We start from the raw sequence: 23,171 nt of genomic DNA, 5'->3' as shown, positions 1-23,171 counted from the left end.
CCTCCTATCCTGGTGGAAGGCCAGGAGCATTATGAAATCTCGGGCATTCTGGATTCCAGACTCAAACGTGGTAAATTGTGGTATCTTGTGGAATGGGTTGATTTCGGTCCCCAGCACCGGGAATGGGTGGAAGAAGGGGATATTCGGGCCCCTTATCACGTCCGGGCGTTCCACAAGAAGTTCCCGGGCAAACCTGGAGGTCTCCCGGGGAAACCGGGAGGTCTCCCGCCCACCCCGGGAGACGGTGGGTAAGTGGGATTTTCAGGTGGGCAGTATGTCAGCTCGCTGCCATTCCTCTGGGACACGTCCCGTCCCTATTCCTGCCCGTCCTCCCTTCCCTCCCCTTGTTATTCTCTTCTGGTATGCTTCTGTAACTGCCAAGTTTCTCCTGCAGGTGGATGACGGAGTGTTGTGTCTTGTTGCTCGGGCTTAATTAGATTTCCCGTGTGAACTCAACTTGTGTTTATGAAATTGGCTGTTGTGATTCTCAGGCTGCTTCGCGCCTTTTCTAATCAGCTCCCTTATGAGGGAAATGTACCCATTGGGTTAACCAAGTTTGAAGTTCCTATATTATGTTGCCCCTGTGTACTGTCGTCATTCTGAACAATCTCTGTATGTTCATGACTAACCATGCTTTGGAAATAAATCTTACTTCTTTGGAACGTGGGTTTGTTCTCCTGACTTGGGATCTGACAGGAGGGAGAAAAGGTTTAAAATGCTGGATATTTAGACCAAAATGGTGCTATTTATTTAGGCTTTTAAAAATAATAATGGGCAACCACAAGGAGAAGTTATATAATTTGGGATCCAGATCTGGATGATGGAAATTTGAGAACCAGCACGGTGTACTGGTTAGAGTGTCGGACTAGGACCTGGGAGAACCGGGTTTGAATCCCTGTTCTGCCATGGAAGATGGCTGTGTGAGCTTGGGCCAGTCATGCACTCTCAGCCTAATCCACCTCACAGGGCTGCTGTGAAGATAAAATGGAGGAGGAGAATTATATAAGCTGCTTTGGGTCCCCATTGGGGGAAAATGTGGGATATAAATTATATGAATAAATAAAAGAGAGCCAATTTGGTGTAGTGGTTAAAGAGTGGTGGACTCTAATCTGAAGAACTGGGTTTGATTCCCCACTCCTCACATGCAGTTGTTGGGTGACCTTGGGTCAGTCACAAGTTCTCTAAGGAGCAGTCTTCGAAAGAGCTCTCTCAGCCCTACCTCCCTCACAGGGTGTGTTGTGGGGAGAGGAAGGGAAAGGAGATTGTAAGTCGCTCTGAGTGAAGGGTGGGATATAAATCCAACTCTTCTTCCTCCTCCTCCTCCTCCTCCTTTTTTTGTCTCCTCCTTCTCCTCATAGGGGTAGTGGCAAGACTACATGGCTTGCATTACCAAGGTTACTGCGTACAACCATTCACTACTGGCCCTGCTTACTGTCGTCTTTTCTTGTCTTTTGCTGTTGGGATTTGGGCCCAGCAGGCAGATCAGGCAGAGATGGATGGATTTTCCAAATCAGACTGGAAACTAAGTGGCACTTGTTTCTCTGGTATTTCTATCTCTGTGCTGGTTCTTACATTCTGCATCTAAAACCTGCCTTGAATTGCTAGCTCCGAGTTGGGAAATACCTGGAGAATTTGGTGGCTGAATTTGAGGAAGGCAGGATTTGGGGTGTCCTCCCCCCCCCCTCGGACTTGCACAGTAGATTCCCCAACAATGACTAGACTAGGCCACTAGGTGTTATTATTATTTATTTAATTTGTATCCCGCCCTCCCTGCCAGGCAGGCTCAGAGCGGCTTACAGCATATGTGTAAATATAAATATATTAAAACAGCGAGATACATTAAATCACATAATAAAGTTAAAACCAAAACATGTGCAAACAAGTGTTAGCAAACATAATACTAATAAATGGTGACGGCGTTGTCTCCGCATCTAGATAGTAAAATTGCCACCACAGTCTGAGCTCTTTCCACGCTATAAGATATGAAGCTGGTGCTGATGTTGGAGGGCCAGGGCCTTGGTGTTAAGAGGCGGCCCCTAATCAAAGGCCTGGTGGAAGATCTTTGTTTTACAGGCCCTGCGGAACTATAAAAGGTCCCACAGGGCCTTGATGTCATCCGGAAGCTCATTCCACCAGTAAGGGGCTGCCACAGAAAAGGACCTGGCCCTCGTCACTGCTAGCCTGGCTTCTTTAGGCCCTGGGAGGGCCAGACGGTTTTGGGACCCCACCAACATATAATATGGTGATGGTGGAAAGTGCTGTCAAGTCACACCTGACTAATGGTGACCCCGTGAGGGTTTCAAGGCAAGAGACGTTCAGAGATGGTTTGTCATTGCCTGCCTGTGTGTCACAGCCCTGGTATTCCTTGGTGGTCTCCCATCCAAATACTTTCCAGGTCTGACACCACTTAGCTTCCAAGATCTGACAAGATTGGGCTAGCCTGGCCTATCCAAGTCAGGGCGAACAGACATGATCCTGAATATAAAGCTGCCGGGTCCCTGGAGGCAGTCAAATAATTAAGCATGGATGTTGCCAATTTGACCTCAGGAACTACACTTCCCTTTTGTAACAGTAAGCTTATTTCCGTGTTCAGTTGTGTATCTTCTGCTTATTTTGTACTGGATTTCCCACAGAATAAATAGGGTTGCCAGCCTCCAAGTGGAGCCTACAGATCACCTGGAATTACAGCTGATCTCCAGACGAGATCACCCTGCAGGGTGCTACATGTTCGTTGTGACTTGACGATACTTCCCACCACCAGTAAAGTCAAAAAGATAACCAAATCCTGCATATAAATCTAGGGCTAAATTAGGGTTGCCAAATCTTACCTGCTGCTGGAGCAGGGGGCTCCCGGCTTGTTCCTGGAGCGCCGCAACCCCGCAACCCAGAAGTGACGCGACCACGCCGGGCACGCTGGGGGCAGGGCCACGACCATCCGAGGGAAAACCATAGAGTTTTCCCTTGGAAGACCGTGGCCCTGCCCCCAGCGTGCCTGGCCTGGTCGCGTCACTTCCGGGTGACGTGCACGTCGCGTACTTTGGGGGTGGGGTTCCCCCCGGGGCCCGATCCGCCGGTGGCGGGGAACGGGCCTCTGAGGCGGGGGTTTCCTCATCCCCCAGGGGGAATTGGTAAGCCTAGGCTAAATGCATACAGTCTCTCTGGTATAGGTACCATTTAGGTAGAACAGGAGCAAATCTTCCTTTGCTAGAACAGTACGGCAACAGGGCAAATTTGTTAGGGGGCATCGCCCCAAGAGCCTCATGTGGCTATGGGCCTGTTGCTGGGTGACCTTGGGCCAGATTGTAAACCACTTGAGACTCCTTGACGCAAATTGGGGTATAAAAACCTACTCTTCTTCTTATTTTCTCCCTCCTCCACATGAAGCCTGCTGGGGTGACCTTGGGACAGTTCTCTCACAACTCTCTCAACCCCACCTGCCTCACAAGGTGCCTGCTGTGGGGAGAGGAAGGGGAGGCAACTGTAAGCCGCTTTGAGACCTCTTAGGGTACAGAAAAGCGGGTTATAAAAACCAACTTTGCTTCTTCCTATTCTTTAGGAGGATCGACCAACTTGTTCTACCCAACAATGATAATTGTTATAAACAATTAAATTGAGCTCTGTACTACTGTCTTCGTGTTAAAGGTGTTGTTGTTTTGATTGCATTGTTATAGTTATTATGAGGTATAAAAAAGCAAAATACTCTCCTTTTTGTGCAAATTGAATCTTGAATATTTCTAATGTTACTGACAATCTTCCTCCTCAAACACAGATCTTTCCCCCTCCCCTTCTAATGAAATCTGAAATACTTCTGAAAGGGTCAATGTGATCATGTCCACATCTGCAACATGCCTTGTAAAGTTTAATTTGGCAGAGCAATGGAAATATTCGGAGATGCAAAGCTGGTACGGGTCTCTGTTGAAGTAATCCCATGCGGCACGCATATGCTAGAGGTCAATGCAATCACTTGATGTAAGTCCGGAACAAAGACAGACACGCTGCTCATCTTAAAACTTTCCACAGAGATGAAAAGGCAAAGAGCTATGTTACAAACGCCTCCTAAATGGTTAGAAAATCACCAGTCCCAGTCTTTGTTCAATGTGCAGACAGTTTTCAATCAGTGTGAGGGGGGGGGGGGAAACCCACCGAAAGGTAGTAAGAGACTGAGGTAGATAGGGAAAATTGAAATGACTTGATCTTGCAGTGCCAGAGATCCAGCTGAATGCGAGATAAGAAATACTAGAAGGTTAAGGTCAGTTTCTCCCAGCTGCAGAGGAGTATTCTAGTTTTTCAGATTCCATGCTTTAACTGTTCATGTGGAAATTCTCTTGTTTACCTCGCTTGAACCATTGTTAGCAGATGCGTGAAGGAACGCCAGGCCTCCAGTGGCAATCTTTGACCTCTTAACAAGAAAAGAGAGTTACAATTTCAGCAAAATTACTGAAGCCCTTCAAACAGCTCTGTTTATCTGTTGGGCAGGGATCTTTTTCCTGCCTTGAGTTTCTAATTGATGTTACAGAACATAGCGACGATTTGCTCAGAAGGCTGAGATAAAAAACTCCCTTTGTAATTTCATTTAGTGAAACAAAAAGAATTCTAAAAATGGAGAGAGCAGGTCTAGTTGGCAAAAACTGAGAATGGGGAGGAAAAAAACTTTAAAGATCCTCTCCACTTAGTAAGTTGTTTGCGAAAATATCGTTGTGGAGTATCTTGGAAGTCATAAGCAGATTAAAGCAAGATGTCTTGGTCCCACTGTATACTGCATTGGTCAGGCCGCACCTGGAGTATTGTGTGCAGTTCTGGAGGCCTCACTTCGAAAAGGATGTGGACAGAATGGAGCGGGTGCAGAGGAGAGAGCGAGGAGGATGATCGGGGGCCTGGAGACCAAGCCCTGCGAGGAAAAGGGGAGGGACTTGGGAATGTTCAGTCAGGGCCGGCCCCAGCTTATTTTGCACCCTAGGCAGGGATCCCTTCTGGCGCCCCCGTCCCCGTGCGCCCACCAATTTTCAAAAATAAATGCATTTTAGGAAGAATGAAAAACACAAATAAATCAAGAAACTCCCAGAGTACGGGGCCTGGTGCAGTTTGGCGCCCCTAAAGGCCGGCCCGCTCTAGGCGATCGCCTAGTTAGTGAGCCGGCCCTGTGCTCAGTCAAGAGAAGAGAGGCAGAGGGGGACATGATTGCTCTCTTTAAGGATCTGAAAGGCTGTCACTTAGAGGAGGGCAGGGAGCTGTTCCTGTTGGCGGCAGAGGAGAGGACTTGCAAGAACGGGTTTAAATTGTGAGCAGAGAGGTACCAGCTGAATAGCAGGAATTTTTTTTTTTAACACAGTAGGAGTAGTTGGCTCCTGCCAACCTAGCAGTTCGAAAGCAAGAAATTGCAAGTAGATAAATAGGTACCACTTTGGTGGGAAGGTCACAGCGTTCCGTGCGCCTTGGTGTTTAGTCATGCCGGCCACATGACCACGGAAACGCCTTCGGACAGCGCTGGCTCTTCGGCTTTGAAACGGAGATGAGCACCGCAACCCTAGAGTCGGACTCGACTGGCTTTCGAGCAAGGGAGCCTTTACCTTGACTTAAGAGTAGTGCAGCAGTGAAATCGGCTACCTAGGGGGAAGTGGTGAGCTCTCCCTCGCTGGCAGTTGTCAAGCAGTGGCCGGACAAAGACTTGTCAGGGATGCTTTAGGCTGATCCTGCCTCGAGCTGGGAATTGGACTAGAGGCCTCAGATCTGGGTGGCCCAGGCTAGCCCAATCTCATCAGATCTCAGAAGCTAAGATGACACCCTGGTTAGTACTTGGAGGGGAGACCATCAAGGAAGTGCAGGGCCTCCACACACATAGGCAGGCAATGGCAAACCACCTCTGTCTCTCACCTTGAAAATTCCATGGAAGATCACCAGAACTTTGCTGTGAGTTGACGGCACTTTACATGCACGCGAGCAGGGGTCATTTGGGGGGGGGACGCGGGGGGACGCCATCCCCCCGGGTGATGTGCAGGAAGGCGAGGCCTGGAGCTCCCTGCTGGTGCCCGCTGGAGGTCGCTGCCGGCTGTGGGGAGGACACACTTCCGGTGATGTCAGGGGGTGTGGCATATGCTAATGAGTTATGCTAATGAGTCCCCCTAGCTCTTTTTCTACGAAATGACCCCTGCACGCGAGTATTGCTAAATGGCTCCACTTATGGGGGGTTTTAGGGGGAGAAGGTTGATTCAGTCTCTGCAACTCGCCTCCAAAAGAGCTCTTTCCAGTTAACTATGGAAAACCGACTGAATCCGGTAAACAGAGCAAGCCACCATTGTCTGGATTAGATAGTTTAAATCATGTCCTTGAAGTGTTGTTGTTGTTGCTAACAAAAGGTAGTCAAATGAGAAAAGGGATATATTTTATAGAATAGACTGCTGCAATTTTTTTTGTCATGCACTCAGAGACTTTCATCCTGGACGAATATATATATTTAAAAAATTCCTTTGAGCATTCCATACAAAACAATTTAGCTGCTTCTCAATTTTCTGAGATTCTTTTCTGTTATTGAATTTAATATTAGGTGGGGGGGGGAGGGGTTCTCTTCAAAGGTATAGGATCAGATTCTATATCCAATACTCATCTGTTTGTATTCTACTCTATTTCACAAATTTAGTCAGCAGCTTGTGGGCTTACGTGCTCTTCTGGGCATGCAACACAATAGGGCACCAAACCCCGGAACATATGAAAATTTCATTATGTTTCTTATTATGTGCAGTCTTACAGAGCAGATATTTCAAGGAAGGTCTCGCAAAGTCATCTTCTGCTATCATGTCTGTGCTTCACTCTTAGCAATATCCTCTGAAGGAAATACACTATTATTGACTGAGAGCTTATTCTAACAACACACCCAATAGCTGAGAAGAGAAAAAACAGAGTACCGCTATGTGGGAGCTGTGAACACATACAAGAGAATTTATAAAAAATGAGGGTTTTTTTTTCACAGAAGGAAAATGACAAGCGTATTTAGAAGAAAAGTTGGTTTTTATACCCCAGGACTCAACAGGGATATTGGATTTTTATCCCATTACATATGCTAACTCATTCAGTCCTCACATATAAAATCCTCCGTATTTTAGTGTATTTCTTTTTCAGAATAGTGTATTAGAATACTCAATGCAAGGAATATTGGGATTCTGCTTACAACATTAAATGCAGCTCAAAATATGCTGTTAAGTGTTCTCCACACCTGAGAGGATATAATTAAGATTCTGTTACTTCCCACAATTAGAGAAAACACCTTTAGACATTTATCTGCTATTATGACATATTTATTGCTTTCCAATTGTTGACCTTATAACCGTAACTTATTTAGTTTTTCACTTTGCATAACTTAAACATCATCATGTTACATGTTAATTTGCTGTTAAGTTCCTGTCTATAAGTTTAGAACCTCATCTACCATTCCAATGTATTTGAAAAAGTGTGCCTTGGACATGAAAGCTCATAAACCTTTGTTGGTCTTAAAGGTGCCACTGGACTCTAAATTTGTTCTTCTGCTTCAGACCAACACGGCTGAACACCTGGATCTATTTTCTCTACTGAAAAGTACGCAAACGGAGAGTGATTTCAGCAAAGCGTACTTTATTCTATCCGGAACAAGACAACTTTGGCCGGCTCACAGGCCGGCTTATATCCCCCGAGAAACCGCCACCCAAAACACACCCCTACTTCCCTATAGGTTATTTACAGTGGCCGAGAGTCTCTCGGCCGGGAACCTAGCCCCCTGATTGGAGCGGGCTAGGATCCGCATAGTCCATTGTCTCTTGGAGCGAAGCTCGACATTTGTCTCTGGACTTGTCTGGACTGGATACATTACATCTACCCTGAGTCTCAAAGCAGCTTACAATCTCCTTCCCTTCCTCTCCCCACAACAGGCACCTTGCTGAGGCAGGCAGGGCTGAGAGAGTTCTGAGAGAACTGTGACTGGTCCCAGGCAACTCAACAGGCTTCATATACAGGATGAGTGGGGAGTCAAACCTGGTTCTCCAGATTAGAGTCCACTACTCTTAAGCACTATACCACAGTGGCTCTCCCGTCCCATCCAAGGAGCTTAGGCCAGTATAAAGCCTGCTCCTCTCCTCCATTTCATCCTCACAACAGCCCTGAGGTAGATCAAGCTAAGACAGAATAAGATCACTCAGTGAGATTTATGGCTAAACAGGAAAAGAATCAGGACCTCTGGGATCTCAGTACAGTACCTTAACCCCTGTAAATTTAGAGGTGTTGCCCTGTTCGGCTGCTGCAGCAAAATTAAACAGAAGTCCAGTGGTAAATTAAAAAGTAGGATACGTTTTTGGGCAGCAGAGCTGATTTGATCAAATGTATGACGTGTACAACCACAGCAAATACATTTATACTGAAAAGTGTATTTATGAAAATGTTTATATACCCTGTTAAAAGCTCAGTAAATATGATTGCCTTGCTATGGATGTACATGTCATGGAGCTGATGAAATAAGCTCTGACTCACAAAAGCTTATGCTGCAATCAATTCTTTTAGTCCTTAAAGTGCCACCGAACTCCTGTTTACCTATCCCACCACTATAGTTATTTAGAGGATTTTCATTTTGTGCTTCCCCCAAGGCGTTCAGGGCAGGATGCATAGTTCTCCCTTCCTCTATTTTATCCTCTCGATAAACCCCGGAAGGAAGGTTGACTGGTCCAGGATGACCCAGGAATCACTATTCGAACCTAGGACTGGGTTCCAACTTTGGGTTGGGAAATTCCAAGAGATTTGGGGGTTAAACCTGGGGGGGGGGCAGGGCTTGGGGTTGCCAGATCTGGGTGCCAGCTCTGGGTTGGGAAATACCTGGAGATTTTGGGGGAGGAGACTGGGGAGGGCGGGGTTTGGGGAGGGGAAGGGCTTCCGTGGGGGGCATAATGCCATAGAGGCCACTTTCCAAAGCGGCCGTTTTCTCCAGGGGAACGGATCTCTGTCGCCTGGATATCAATTGTAACAACAGGATCTCTCCAGCCACCACCTGGAGTTTGGCAACGCTACTTGGGGAAGGGAGGATCGCTCAGAAGGATAGAATCCCATAGACTGTACTATCCAAAGCAGCCATTTTCTCCAAGGGAAATGATCTTGGTTGTGACTGGAGATCACTTGGAATCAATGTTCCCTCTAAGCTGCGGAGTCCTGTGAGCAAAAATTCTACTTTGTGAGTTACTGGCATCGCAGTTGTGAGCAAGTGATTTGGCTCCTGCATAAATTAGTTTGCTCTGGGGCCATCCCTTCCTGAGCTGAGACAAAAATGTGTGAGCTGGAGGCTAAAAAACTGTGAGCCGGCTCACACTAACTCAGCTCAGAGGGAACATTGCTTGGAATAGCAGGAGATCTCCAGGGGGTACCTAGAGATTGGCAACCCAAGACTGCACGAATAATAATAATAACAACCACAACAACTTTGTACTCCTTGGCTCCTTGGACAGAGACGACAATCCCCCCCCTTCCTTCAGGGGCAGCCAGTTGAGTCAGTGGGTGGGACCGCGCCACCTCCACCCCACCCGGTTGGCGCCGGGAGCTGCCACTCACCCGCTCGAGGCTCGTGCCAGAACCGTTGGCGAGGAACGGGCGCTCGGCGACGTCACAGAGCCCGCGTGCCGGCCACGCGTTCGGTCGGCGTCGCCGCTTCCCCCGCGCCCGCTTCTGCCTCCTCCCTCACCTCTCTCAGGCGCCGTGAAGAGCTGTCGCGGGGGGCGGGAACCCCTATTCCCCTGGCGGGCCCGGGGGAGAGCGATGAGGCGCTGCTGGGGGCTCCGGAGACCCGCGCAGTGAGGAGCAGACACGAAAGGCCATGAAGAGCAGCTGCCATGGAAGCCAGATATCCTTCCTCCCGCCGCCCTCCCCGGGCTGGGGAGTGGGGAGGTGTTGGGAGGGCGAGAGAGGCCGTTCCTGCCCCCCCCCCCAAAAGCGTCAATTCTTGATGCGCAGCAGGTCACCCGCCGTCTGCAGGAATGGCCGTGCTGCATCGTTGCTCCCTGCGTGCTTGTTTGTGCCTATACACGCACAGCCTGTAGGGAGACCGGTAGGCTAGCAGAAAAGTCCACACGTAGTGAATCAGACCACTGTAAGAGTGGCCAGCCTCCAGGTAGTGATGGGAAAATATATGACACTGTGTATAATAGATGTGAGGAGCTGCGGTGGCTCAAGTGGTTAAGACGCTGAACTGCAGGCTGTGGAAGGTCAGTAGTTCAGCAGTTCAAGACCCGGGTGCCGCAAGATGGGGTGAGCTCCTGTCTCTAGTTCCAGCTCCTGCCAACCTAGCAATTCGAAAGCAAGAAATTGCAAGTAGATAAATAGGTACCACTTCAGTGGGAAGGTAACAGTGTTCCGTGCGCCTTGGTGTTTAGTCATGCCGGCCACATGACCACGGAAACGTCTTCGGACAGCGCTGGCTCTTCGGCTTTGAAACGGAGATGAGCACCGCAACCCTAGAGTCGGATTCGACTGGCTTTCGAGCAAGGGAACCTTTACCTTTTTATAATAGATGTATGCTTGAGGTAGATCTGTTTTGAGCCTTTTATTTTCAACGTTTAAAAGTTTTCCCTTTTTCTTAAAGAAGATTTTATTAATTTCAAAGAGAAGTTTAACAAACAACAACATAAGACAACCCATAAGACAAACAAACAATAAACACTAGAGCACATTACTCTTGTCTCTGCTTAAATGTCCATAGTATAGTAAATCCGTTTTCTTTTACACCTGTTTCAATTTACATACAATGTTAGAGCAGTTCTTCACTTGGTTATAGTCACATTATCAGTTCTCCAAGGTAAATGTCTATCCATTTGTATAATTTTGACCATACTATTTTATAAGTATTAGTGTCAAGTATTACCAACATAGCTCCACCAAAAAATAAAATAAAAATCAAGGTGCAGCTTTACACCATGTTCAAACATTCAAACAGCACCTTGTCAGTTTCAGGTGTCAGTTTCACCAGTCCAAACCTATGGTAATGACCGCTAATATTTATATAATAGTATAGAAAAATAAAAAGCCGGAAATAGATCTGCCTTACGCATACATCTATTATATACAGTGTCATATATATTTTTTTCCATATCTTCCTTACACAGTTACCCTCAGTTTTTGTATTTTAACCTCCAGGTGGTGGCTGGAGATCTGCCATTGCAGCTGATCTCCAGGTGACAGAGACCAGTTCCCCTGGAGAATATGGCTACTTTGGGAGGTGGACTCTATGGCATTGTACCCCACTGAAATCTTTCCCCAAACCCCACCCTCTTCAGGCTCCACCAACCCAAATCTCCAGGTATTTCTCAATCCGGCGCTGGCAACCCTATATGAAGCCAGCCCCGTATGACCAGCTAGAGTTGTGAGGTTGAGAAACATCTGGAGATTGGGGGTGGAGCTTGGGAAGGAGAGGCACCTCAGTGGGGTGCAATGTCCACCTTCCAAGGCATCCATTTTCTCCAGGGGAAGTGACCTCAAGTCTGGAGATGAGCTGTAATTCCAGGGGATCTCCAGGACCCACCTGGAGGTTATCCCTAAGTACAGCCCCTAAATGAGGCATATATTATTTTACAATCTCACTAAGACACATAGGAACACTCATGAACACAGGAATCAGCTACCTGATATTGAATCAGACCCATTGGTCCATCAAAGTCAGTATTGTCTACCCAGACTGACAGTTTCTCCAGGGTCTTTCATATTACTACTGCTTTGTGCTTTAAACAGAACATTGTAGGTACAGAACCTGGGACCTTCTGCATGCCAAGCAGAGCTACAGTCCCTCCCCTGAGCCCCTACTAGCTGCAGCCCCTTTCCGGCAGCCCCAATGGAGTGTTTACCCCCCCCCATGTTATGTGGAAAGCAGAATAAATAGGTATTTCCCCCTTTTATGTGTATCTGGGGGTGCCAACCTCCAGGAGTGGCCCAGAAACTTCTTAGAATTACAGCTGATCATAGGGTTGTCAACCTCCAGGTGGTGGCTGGAGATCTTGGGTTACAGTTTGTTTCCAGGTGATAGATCAGTTCACCTGGAGAAGGTGACCACTTTGAAAGGTGGATTATACCCCATTGAAGTCCCTCCCCTTCCAAATCCTGCCCTCCTCGGGCCTCCCCCCCCCAAAAAAAAAAAACCCTGTCCATATACTTCCCAACATGGAGCTGGCAACCCTAAAATCATTTATTATTTTTAAATTTAAAATCTTTATTCTGTTTCTTTTGGAGAAAATGACATTTTGGAAGGTGATTGCATTGCATATTATTACACCCTACTGAGGTCCCTCCCCTCCCTAAACCCCACTTTCCCACTCTCTACCCTCAGATATCCAGGTATTTCTGAACCTAGAGCTGGCAGTCCTAATCTATGCAGATATGCCTGTCAAATAGATGTGCATGTGAAAATCCTTTTTGGGTGTCACAGTTTCAGCATTTCTCCACATAGTGAGTTTACTACGTGCCATTCTTTGTACATGGATGGTTGTTACATTGTGTGGGTAGGGCAACATGCATTTTCCAACTTTGCCCCATGAGACTGGGAATGTTTTTTTCTTCAGGCTTTCTGATAACATGTATCGAAGCTGGCAAATAAGTATGTTGCCCCATTCACACGTATTGGTGATCACACATGTTGGATAAATTGTGTGCTGCGTGCTCTCTTGGTGTGTGAGGGTGAACTGCCAAAATCGTAGAGTGAAAAGGGTTACAGAGGCAACCGTGTTTAGAGACTGTTACTCCTGCAGATGGTGATACACAAACATACACAATCTGTAAAACAGTGGGGAAATCACCCTTCCTGCCTTAAGGATGGAGTGAAAAAGAGAAGAATTATGTCTTCTCCCTCTCCTTTTAATGTGCTTTTATATATGTATCTTCATACACAGGGGAAATAATTTTCAGAGATTATTATTCCTGCATATCTTGACACACAGAAATACATGCACACCCACGTTGTAGGAATATTCGTGTGGGAAAAGGCCCCCTGACCCCAAAACTCATGGAGAGAAAAGAGAGTATAGGGGGGAAAATATATATAGCTACCTAGATAGTTGTGTGCATATATACAGCAGTTATTAAAGATTGCTATTACTTTAGATGGTGGTACAGGCATACGTACATACACACAAAATGTGTAGGAATTAGATTTTCCACGGTCCAGGTGGGGCCTCAAGATCACCTGGAACTGCAGCTGATCTTCAGATGACAGAAATCAGTTCCCCTAGAGAAAATGGCTACTTCAGAGGGTGGACTAGATGGCCAAATACCCTGCTGAGGTCCCTCCCCTCCCCAAAACCCATCTTCCCCAGGTTTCACTCCACAAGTCTCCAGGTATTTAAAAAACCCAGAGTTGGCAACCCTAAAAAAAGCCATCCCTTCTACCAAATGCTCAAGGATAGAGAGGGAGAAACAATCTTATTTGCATGAGACCTGCATTTCCCCCCTCCAAGAAACAGTCTACACCTAATTAACAGATTGGGAAATTTAAGGAAATGGGGTATTCTCAGGTATTCAGCACAGAGCTGTTTTAGAAGGGAAAGGCTTGCATACCAATCTCGCAACAAAATTAAAATGTGATTAATTTAAATATTGCAATCAACAGAACACTATTTAACAATAGAGGTAGGGTAGCCATGTTGGTCTGAAGCAACAGAACAAAGTTTGAGTTAGTTACCAAACTGTTACCAAACAGTTACCAAAGAATGAATGAGAGAAGCAGGATAAAATATTCCTCTCCTAAAAGAATGTTTAGGGGACTGGTTTGCACAACAACCATTCATACACAAAGATCTATATAAATGCCCCCAAAGTGCATCAACAGGGAACACTGGATTTTGCCTCCTGGTACACTGACTTTGGTTAGGGAAGGAGGGTAAGTTATTCTTCTATATCCGTTTCTATTATTTTCTCAGTACCAAATTTTCGATTGTAAACTTGAGACATATACCATTTGGGAGGGGCTTGAGAGTTGGGTTTTTTTAATTGGTTACATTGTTAAATAGGACAAATTTTGAGTCCGCAGCACCTTTAAGACCAACAAAGTTTAATTCTGAGTAGGTTCTTCAGATAGTGTAATTCTTCAGATAGTGTGCATGCGCACAAAAAAGTTTATATCCAGAATTAAATGCTGCTGGTCTTAAAGGTGCTGCTGGACTCAAAATTTGTCCTATTTAACAATGTAACCAATTAAAAAAACCCAACTCTCAAGCCCCTCCCAAATGGTATATGTCTCAAGTTTACAATCGAGAATTTGGTACTGAGAAAATAATAGAAACGGATATAGAAGAATAACTTACCCTCCTTCCCTAACCAAAGTCAGTGTACCAGGAGGCAAAATCCAGTGTTCCCTGTTGATGCACTTTGGGGGCATTTATATAGATCTTTGTGTATGAATGGTTGTTGTGCAAACCAGTCCCCTAAACATTCTTTTAGGAGAGGAATATTTTCTCCTGCTTCTCTCATTCATTGCTCTGTTCTTTGGTAACTTTTTTTCAACCCCCTGCCTTCCATCTATTGGTCATGCCCTCACGGTAGAAATTTTGATTAAAAGCATGTTGGGACGTGGGTCTGTATTTTTATTCTGTTGCTTGTCTGGGTGCCATATACACTGAGGATGCTATATAAGTAAGAATTGCCATTGATGAAACAGTTTTTTTGTTTTGTTTTTTTAAAACCCTGCAAAATGTTTAATATGTTGCCAGTTTCCTTGACTAGCTTTTTCCTTTACATGGTTTTTAAGTGTCATCCATGACAAGTTTAGAAAAGGAAGGATTAATTTTGAAAGTACCTTGGAATTGCTTACCAAATTTGACATCCCTTTTGATTATGTTCATGTAAAGTACATTTTTAAGGTGAGCAAACTGGTATTATTGAATAGTTTTAGAAATAAGAGGAATCTGTTGGCTTTAGCTTAAAAGCGTGTTTTAAGGGGTAGTTCACTATATGCTTCCTGCCAACCTAGCAGTTCTTTGAAACGGAGATGAGCACCGCAACCCTAGAGTCGGATTCGACTGGCTTTCGAGCAAGGGAAACCTTTACCTTTACCTTTTCACTATATGCTAAATGAACAGAGGAACTGATAACCAGATTAAGTACTGAAAACCAGATTAAGTTATCTGCTCATTTGTGAAAGTCATATGCCGCTTCTCACGAGGACATTTTTCATCAGTTCCATCCAGGACGGAACACCCTCTGTCAAGGTCCTGATGTCACTAATATGTTCAATACAGGCCTTTGCACATAGTAGTTGCTGCCTGTGGTAGTAGTATAGGCTGACCTGGATGGCCCAGGATAGCTTGCTTTTGGCAGATCTTGGAAGCTAAGTAGGGTCAGCCCTGGTTAGTACTTGGATGGTAGACCACTAAGGGAAGTCCAAGGTCCTCTGCACCAAGGCAGGCAATGGCAAACCACCTCTGAATGTCTCTTGCCTTGAAAACACTGCAGGGTCACCATAAGTCAGCTGCAGCTTGACGGCACTTTTTACTGCCACCAACAGTGGTACAATGTCATGGCCATCAGTTTTAGGCATATTGCTGTGTCATTTTGTTCAGTTTGATGTTAATGATTGTCCTTAACACTTTCAGCACCAAGCCTTTGGCTTTTTCACAGGAGCATACTCTTCTGTTGCATTCGTACAGTCTTGAAAACGCTTACAGCAAGGAACAATCATTTTAATATATGGAATAGTCTCTGTTGGAGGTGTCTCCTTTTTTCTTTTTCACATTTCAGATAATAAGCTGTTTGTGGCAGGCGACTGTTGTTACATTATATAGTTCCTTTTTCATTTTGTTCCGGTCTCCCACTGACTTCAACAATGCATGATTTAGCTGTATTGTCTAACTTTCACAATAATCAGGTTTTATTTGGAATGTTCATTTCAATAAAACACGAAGATGTTTTTACATCGTCTGCCTACCTATTGGCTGTCACTCAAAATTTAGATGGTTAACATAAACTGAAGATGAAAGGAAACACTTATGATAATAACTTAAAATGTATAACTATATTTACCCTTTTCATAAAATCAAAAGCATATTAAACGTTTCCCCTTCAATGGCAGAAACCTTTCATCTGTTCCATGCTGTGACATAAATTCTTTCTCCCAAGACAAAAATCAAGTGAACCCATTTTTCTTTCCTCCTGAAAATTGTAAACTTTTATTTTTTGTGGGATCTCAAATATGTACATTTGGTGAAGAAGTTAGTATGTGGTTCATTTTTTGGAATATAAAGATGGAGAATAATTATTTGTGGGAAAAACCTTTGTACAGAATGAAGTTTCAAGCTGCAGCTGAAAGTAGGCATAACGAAAACCCATTTTACTGTACAAAACATACCTTTGTCATTTTCAGTTGCATAAATTTTGGGCATGATCCAGCAAAACAGAGCATTGTTATGTTCTGAATAGGGAGAGATTTCAGCAAGTGCTTAACTCCCCCATTGAAATCTAGGAGACTTCAAAGCATTTAATTTTGCAAGGGTCATACTCTTTTATTTTACATGTCGGTATATTTGAAATGTTCTTTCTGTTACATTTCTTTAGTAAGAGTCAGAGCCTGCCCTGCCTTTTTCCCCCATTGTTCCCATTTCTTCCTTACCTACTCCTTTAGTTCAAAAATTGAAGTTTGTGTGTGTTTCTTTTTCCTCTCATAGCTCATTCATTTACACAAACTCCACCAGGTGAGCACTGCTAATATTCATGATGAGAACTGAAGGCACAGTCTAGTCAGAGTTAAGCATTTTGAAATTTCATTGATTTCAGCAGGAGTGTTGAGCAGTTTCTGAAATCTGCTGAAATCAATGGGCTTTACAAATGTTGATGTACAATATATCACACCTAATATATTTTATAAGCAATGCAAAATATGAGTATTAATGAACAGATTATGGTTTCCCTGTAGTCACAATTATGTAATTTTTGTCAGACTTTTTTTTAACAATGTGTAAGATATGGGTTAAAGTTATGGCTTAGAGTATAGGTTGGCTGCCAACCTCCAAGTGGCACCTGGAGATCTCCCGCTATTATAATTGATCCCCAGGCTACAGAGATCAGTTCCTCTGGAGAAAATGGCTGCTCTGGAGGGTGGACTCTATGGCATTTTATCTAGCTGAGGTCCCTCCCCTCCCCAAACCCCACCTTCCTCAAGCTCCATCCCCAAAATCTCCAGGTATTTCCCAACCCAGATCTGGTAACCCTAGTTAGAGTAGAATCTAGGACCACACTGAATTCCTAGAATCAGTTCAACTGACAAAATAATAACATATTTCTAATGTGTGAGATTCAGGTACAAACACAAGCTTTTGGGATACAAGACAGAAATCTCCTATCTTGATCTGTCTCCATGGGGGAAGTCATTCTGGGATGAGAGCATTCTGAGCCCCTCCCCTCTGCAAGCCCCTGGGATAGAATGGAGAAAATTCCCCATTGCAATGCCGTAGGAATTTCTCCATTGCCCCTTAGATGCTACAGAAGTTTCCCTTGGATGGGCCAGAACTCTCAGCCCAGAGAACAGCTGTGAGTTGGCATAGTGCCACTCTCAACTCCTCATGGTGTCTTTGCTCTGGGATGCAGTGAAAAGTTGGAGACGCAAAGCAGCTAACATCCCCCTTCTCTCCTCCGTTTTATCCCCACAAAAACCTTGTGAAGTAGGTTAGGCTGAGAATGTGATTGGCCTGAGGTCACCTGGCAAGCTTCCATGGCGGAGCAGGATTCAAACATGGGTCATACCACTGACTTAGTGGTATTAGTCTGAAATCAATGGCTTAAAAATGGCAAGGTGTGTTTTTATTAGGAACCTTAAGAAAAAGATACCTGGATTAATTATCCAGATTGACTGCTACTATCCATCAGAACAAAGTTTGAGTCCAGTGGCACCTTTAAGACTAACAAAGGCCCCGGTCACACGGCAAACTTGCCGCAGGAGAGGCATGGAAGGTGGGAGGATTATCCGGGCGCGATCACACCCCAACAACTGGGAAGTGGAGCGCACCCGTGGCTTACCGCTGACAATGCGCATTTAAAAACGAGTACCTCCAAGGTACTAGTAAACTTTTGCCACTGGCTGCCTCCAGACGCCCGTGGTGTGATCGCGCCAGCGTGCGGCATTCCCCTCCGGTCCCTCGTTTACCCGCTGGCGCCAAGGGAAGGACCCATGCTGTGCCGCCGGCGCGTCTGATCGTGTAGTTGCGGATCAAACTGGGGCAATTAGCCATGCCTCCCTCCCGCAATATCCGGTCCGTGTGCCCGGGGCCAAAGTTTTATTCAAGGTATAGGCTTTGTTGGTCTTAAAGGTGCCACCGGACTCAAACTTTGTTTTGGTGCTTCAGACCAACATGGATACCCACCTGATATACTATCTATCAGTTAAGCAAAACAATGTGGTCATTTTGCAGTTTTATAATCTGTAGAACTAATAGTGTGTCTATACAAATACGTATGCATATTTTCTGCAGCTACCTGGAAAATGCAATTCTGCACAATGGTGCATTAGCTGAATCCACAAGCTGTAATAAGCACATCATATGCAATGTACACGAAAGGGCTTTCAACGGTAAAACAGGTAAATAGAGCTTCAAACTTTGTCTAGGGAGAGAGACCAAGGTTCAGATCTCCAGATGACTTGAAACTTATTGGGTGACCTTGGGCTGGTCATTCTTTCTCAGCTACCTTGCACAGTTGTTGTGAGGATAAATGGAGGTGAGGAACATCATGTTCACACATAGCTATGCTAATCATGTGTGTCCTAAAAGAAACAAAGATCCAGGCTTCATACAGATTCTCTGCCTAGTTGCCTGGAGGTGATTCTTTATAAGCTACTTATAGATCTGCCATACTATAGCCTAAGGCTGTAATAAATGACTCATTCCACCTTGCAACTGGTTGTGCTGCAGAAAATGGGACTAGATAGACACATCCCTTCCACAATTCTGTGTTTCTGATTGTGGTCTCCCAAATGGCCCATTTGGGCACAGCACGGCTCTTACATATTTTGAAAAGTTAAACATATGGACTTCTTTCTTTAACCTGTTAGTGTTTTAGAGACTGACTGTATTTAGACATCCAGTTTATTCACAGTGAAATGAACTTATTGATAAAGGCTATCAACATAATGAAGGGAGTGAAACAATTTCTCAGTATCAGCTGCTTTTGTGAGGGTCGCACATGAAGTTTTCTCACTTTCTTTTTGGTTGCTGCTTATGCAAAGTTAAGTATTTGTCTATACTCAGGATCCTCCCCCCCTTTTTTTAAGTAGGCAAGTGATACACTGAAGACTGGACATATTTCGTTGGAGGATTTTAGAGGAATTTATCGGACTATAGCGCACAGATGTGAAATTCATGAACTCTTCAAAAGTCACTCTCCGAACAGCAAAATTCTGCAACTATCAGATCTGGTTCAGTTTCTTAGAAATCAGCAATTTCAGGAGGACGCTAATGAAACAGCGGCTTCTGATCTCATTGCAAAGTTTGAGCCCATTGAAGAAGGTACTCTGGATCGTAAATATAATTTCATAATCGTCTTGCCATAATGTTACCGATCTGTTCATAATTCATTTGTAGCCATTTATATTTATTCAGCACAGTCCTATGCAAGTTTATTTGGAAATACACACAGGGACACATGAAGTTGCCTTATACTGAATCAGACCATTGGTCCATCAGTGTCGTCGTTGTTTACATAGACTCACAGCGGCTCTCCAAGGTCTTAGGCTAATGTCTCTCACATCCCCTCCTACCTGATCCTTTCAACTGGAGATGTCGGGGATTCAACCTAGGACATTCTGCATGCCAGTACTCTACTACTGAGCCACAGCCCCTCCCTGAACAAATAAATCCTATTAAGTTAAATGGACTTTTTCCCAAGTAAGCATGCATCGGAGTGCACCCTTAAAGACCAACTATTGTAATATCACTTAAGATAAAGGTTGACATTGTATTTGCCTTTTATAATCATTCTAAGGTAATGTAAGACAACTTAAAGTCAATGTATGTGCAAAATAATACATCTTTGACAAAAATATCTCTGGATGTAGGTCAGCTCTAATACATAATACTTCTGTTGGTAAAGTGTTCCATATTTTAATGTACTGCACATACAGATCATTCCAAAGAGCCATATAGGATTTGCCAAAAGCAAGAAAGTAGACACATGGCACCCAAACCACAAACGTGTTGTGAGTCAGCGAGCTAAATTGCTATAACTGGAGAGGCCACTAATCAGACTGAAGAGAATCTTATGCAGCAACATGTAGGACTGTATTGTAGACTGAGCGCAACCCAGGCAGACCAGAGAGTAGGAAAACACCTCTTAACTGAGATACTTCAACTTGAGTTGCCATGGAATGAATGTAGAAGTATGCACCTTTCTGCATTCAAAACATAAGAGGAAGAAGAGATTGGATTTATAGCCCGCCCTTCACTTGGAGTCTCAGAGCAGCTTACAAACTCCTTTCCCTTCCCTTCCCCACAACAGACACCCTGTGAGGTGGGTGGGGCTGAGAGAACTCTGACACAAACTGCTCTTTTTCAAGGACAGCTGTGCCAGAGCCTGTGACTGACCCAAGGTCACATCAGCAGGTGCAAGTGGAGGAGTGGGGAATCAAACCCAGTGCTCCCAGATTAGAGTCCGCACACTTAACCACTACACCAAACTGGCTCCTTATATACCATATGCTCCTTCACTGAGACAACCATCCCTACATGCATATCTAGCTGCCTGATATCGTCTGATTGTGTACTTATTGTCTACTCACAATGGGGATCCCAGCACTGGCTTTGCTTGGCCTGGGTTATCTGAAATACTCCAGGTAGAAGTGCCAGTGATTGAATCGGAGTCATTTACAGCATGTGCTTTATCATTCAGTTTAGCGTATCCTGAAGATGGGACGTGACTCAGCAATTGAGTGCGTTCTGTTATTAAACATTTTTTGTAATCCAGCTATGATCACAATTGCTATGAGCACAGAATTTCACGGAAAGCAGTTTTTTAAGACCGGATCCACTGCAAGAAGATAAATTGCTACTTGTGGGTCAAATGCACGGTGAAATTCAAAGAGCTGGATCTTTGCCAGAATCGGCTATTGTCTCTCTGGACTGAGCTGTCTTAGAATTACAGTAAGCTAATATTTTGAGTTAAAATGTGTTGTAATTTGCTTTTGCTTTATGGAAGTAGATATTTTTGTGTGCAAGTAATGTAGCAGAGTGATTCTATCTTGCAAACAATACTTCATCAAAACATGTATTTTGCCTGAAAATGTGCTGGGTTTCAATTTCAGACATTAAACCTTATTATCATTTGTTAATTCACTGAGCAATTATTTTATCTTCAAAACTGGAAAAAAAAAACCCCACTAGGCATGATAATTGTATATAATGCTTGCTTCTGTGACCTGACGTAAATCTGATTCAAACATGAATGACATGCCAGTTAAGTTAATATTCACTGTGTATCACTGGAACTTGGGACACTGTATAGCATATTCCTAGTTGTAATGTGCTTTCAAAACCATAGATCAATATTACATGCGACAATCAACCACATGAGCGGAATAGATTTTGACTGCTGGTTCTTGATTGACATCACCCATTATCCGAGAGCCTTGTTCAGCCCTGAGGTGTCAATATTACAGTAAACAGTGACCATGCTCTGTATAGGGACATAGTATATAGGAAAGTTTTCCAGGAAAAAAGTTTTTCAGCAAATAATCATACTGAATAATCACAAGCGTATACATTTTAATTAATTAATGGTCACGCTGATCCTGAGCGTTAGCACACACATGAGTTCCTCTGCATCAAAGTGATTGGGGAACCTGGCACATTTGAGAACAACTGCGGCCTGTTATGCACACACAGCTTACTGCAGAGAATCTGAGCAGTCAAGACTTTAAGCTTGACTTCGAATTCTGTGCCTGCAGTATGCACCATTCTTTTTCTCCAGTGTATTTATTCTGCAGCCCAGAGTAAATACACCGAGCTCTGTGCCGCCTTCTTGTGCTGCTCAGTTTGAACCAGGTGGCACAAGAAGGCATCCCAGCGGAGCTCGCTGTACCTTTGAGGAATTGGTGGTTCTCTGTAGGCACAGCTCTGTGTTGCCTTCTTGTGCTGCCGGTTTCAAACCAGGTTGCAGGAGAGGGCAGCCCAGCCAAGGGTCATTTTACTTTTACATGCGGCATGAGACTAGCAATGGTCTCATACTGCTAGATTTATGCCACTTGGGAAAAAATTAAATGTGGGTGGGGGAGTGGCCTACGAGGTGTTGGTAGAGGCAGGGGAAATCTGAGAGAATCTGTATGCCTTTGACTTAACTTCATCTTGGAAGTAAAGCGAGGGGAAAACCAGCATAAAAGCACTCTCAGAAAACCTGGGGAAACAGTGAACAGAACTGAGTGCTGCAGGGAGGAAAGGAAATGCAGAATGAAAGAGAAATCCTACAGTTGCCAGGTCTGATCTTCCCGGCAGGGGGATTAGTGGGCATTCGAGAAGGGGCATGGCCACCCCCACCAAGATGATCTCACTCTGTGTGACATCATGTCCCTGCTTTTTTCCCTACCTTTTAAAGGGAAACTTGCCTTTTTAAAGGTGATCTTACCTCTTGCAATGCAGGAGCTCACATCCCCTGCTTGGAGATCAGGTGCACGGGGCCTGGTCCCCGCTGGCTGCAAGCACTTAAAGGGGTTCCTTTAAGTGCTCACAGCCAGCGGGCCCGGGCCCCGATCTCCGATTGGAATTCAGGCACACTGCCCACAGCCGCCCCTCTCCCTCCCCTCTCTCAAGAGAGAAGGGAGAGGTATGGCTTTGGGTGTTCAGGCTTGGGGGCGGGGCTTCCCCGCCATCCAGGTGGCCAGTGGTGGGATGAACCCCCCAAAAAGCAGGTAAACTCCACCAGACTGGGGGAGTCTGGCAACCCTAATAGGCACAGTAAAAGCAAGGCAAAACATGCATTATATGTCTATGTGTTCATGAGAGCATTCAGGATTTAGACAATTCACTTGAAAAGGAGCACCTTAAATAGGAATTGCTGCTAAGGAGATGTGCAGCCTGATTCGTCAAAGCACAAGTTAAGTGTAACTTGCATGACGAGGACCTGGGACAGTAGACCCTATATGAGAAACTTATAGGCTTTCTTGGTAATGGCTGGGCATGTTGTAAGCAATAACAGTGCTATTCGGAGCAGAGTTAATG

General features: G+C 44.8%; 1 protein-coding gene across 1 annotated transcript in view; it reads left to right on the top strand.

Moving 5' to 3' along the window:
* PLCZ1 (phospholipase C zeta 1) overlaps nt 1-23,171 on the top strand; it is a gene marked incomplete at its 3' end in the record, with an annotated part of 103,207 nt that overhangs the window by 3,816 nt on the left and 76,220 nt on the right. Inside the window, exons 2-3 of the mRNA XM_015409589.1 lie at nt 14,704-14,840; nt 19,241-19,472. Coding sequence (XP_015265075.1) covers nt 14,704-14,840; nt 19,241-19,472 — 369 coding nt within the window. The remainder of the gene's footprint in view (nt 1-14,703; nt 14,841-19,240; nt 19,473-23,171) is intronic.

This window comes from Gekko japonicus, unplaced genomic scaffold, assembly GCF_001447785.1.
Source record: "Gekko japonicus isolate JY-2015 unplaced genomic scaffold, Gekko_japonicus_V1.1 scaffold1997, whole genome shotgun sequence".
In the NCBI taxonomy this organism is placed as follows: Eukaryota; Metazoa; Chordata; class Lepidosauria; order Squamata; family Gekkonidae; genus Gekko; species Gekko japonicus.
This window is presented reverse-complemented; position numbering and strand designations above follow the sequence as displayed.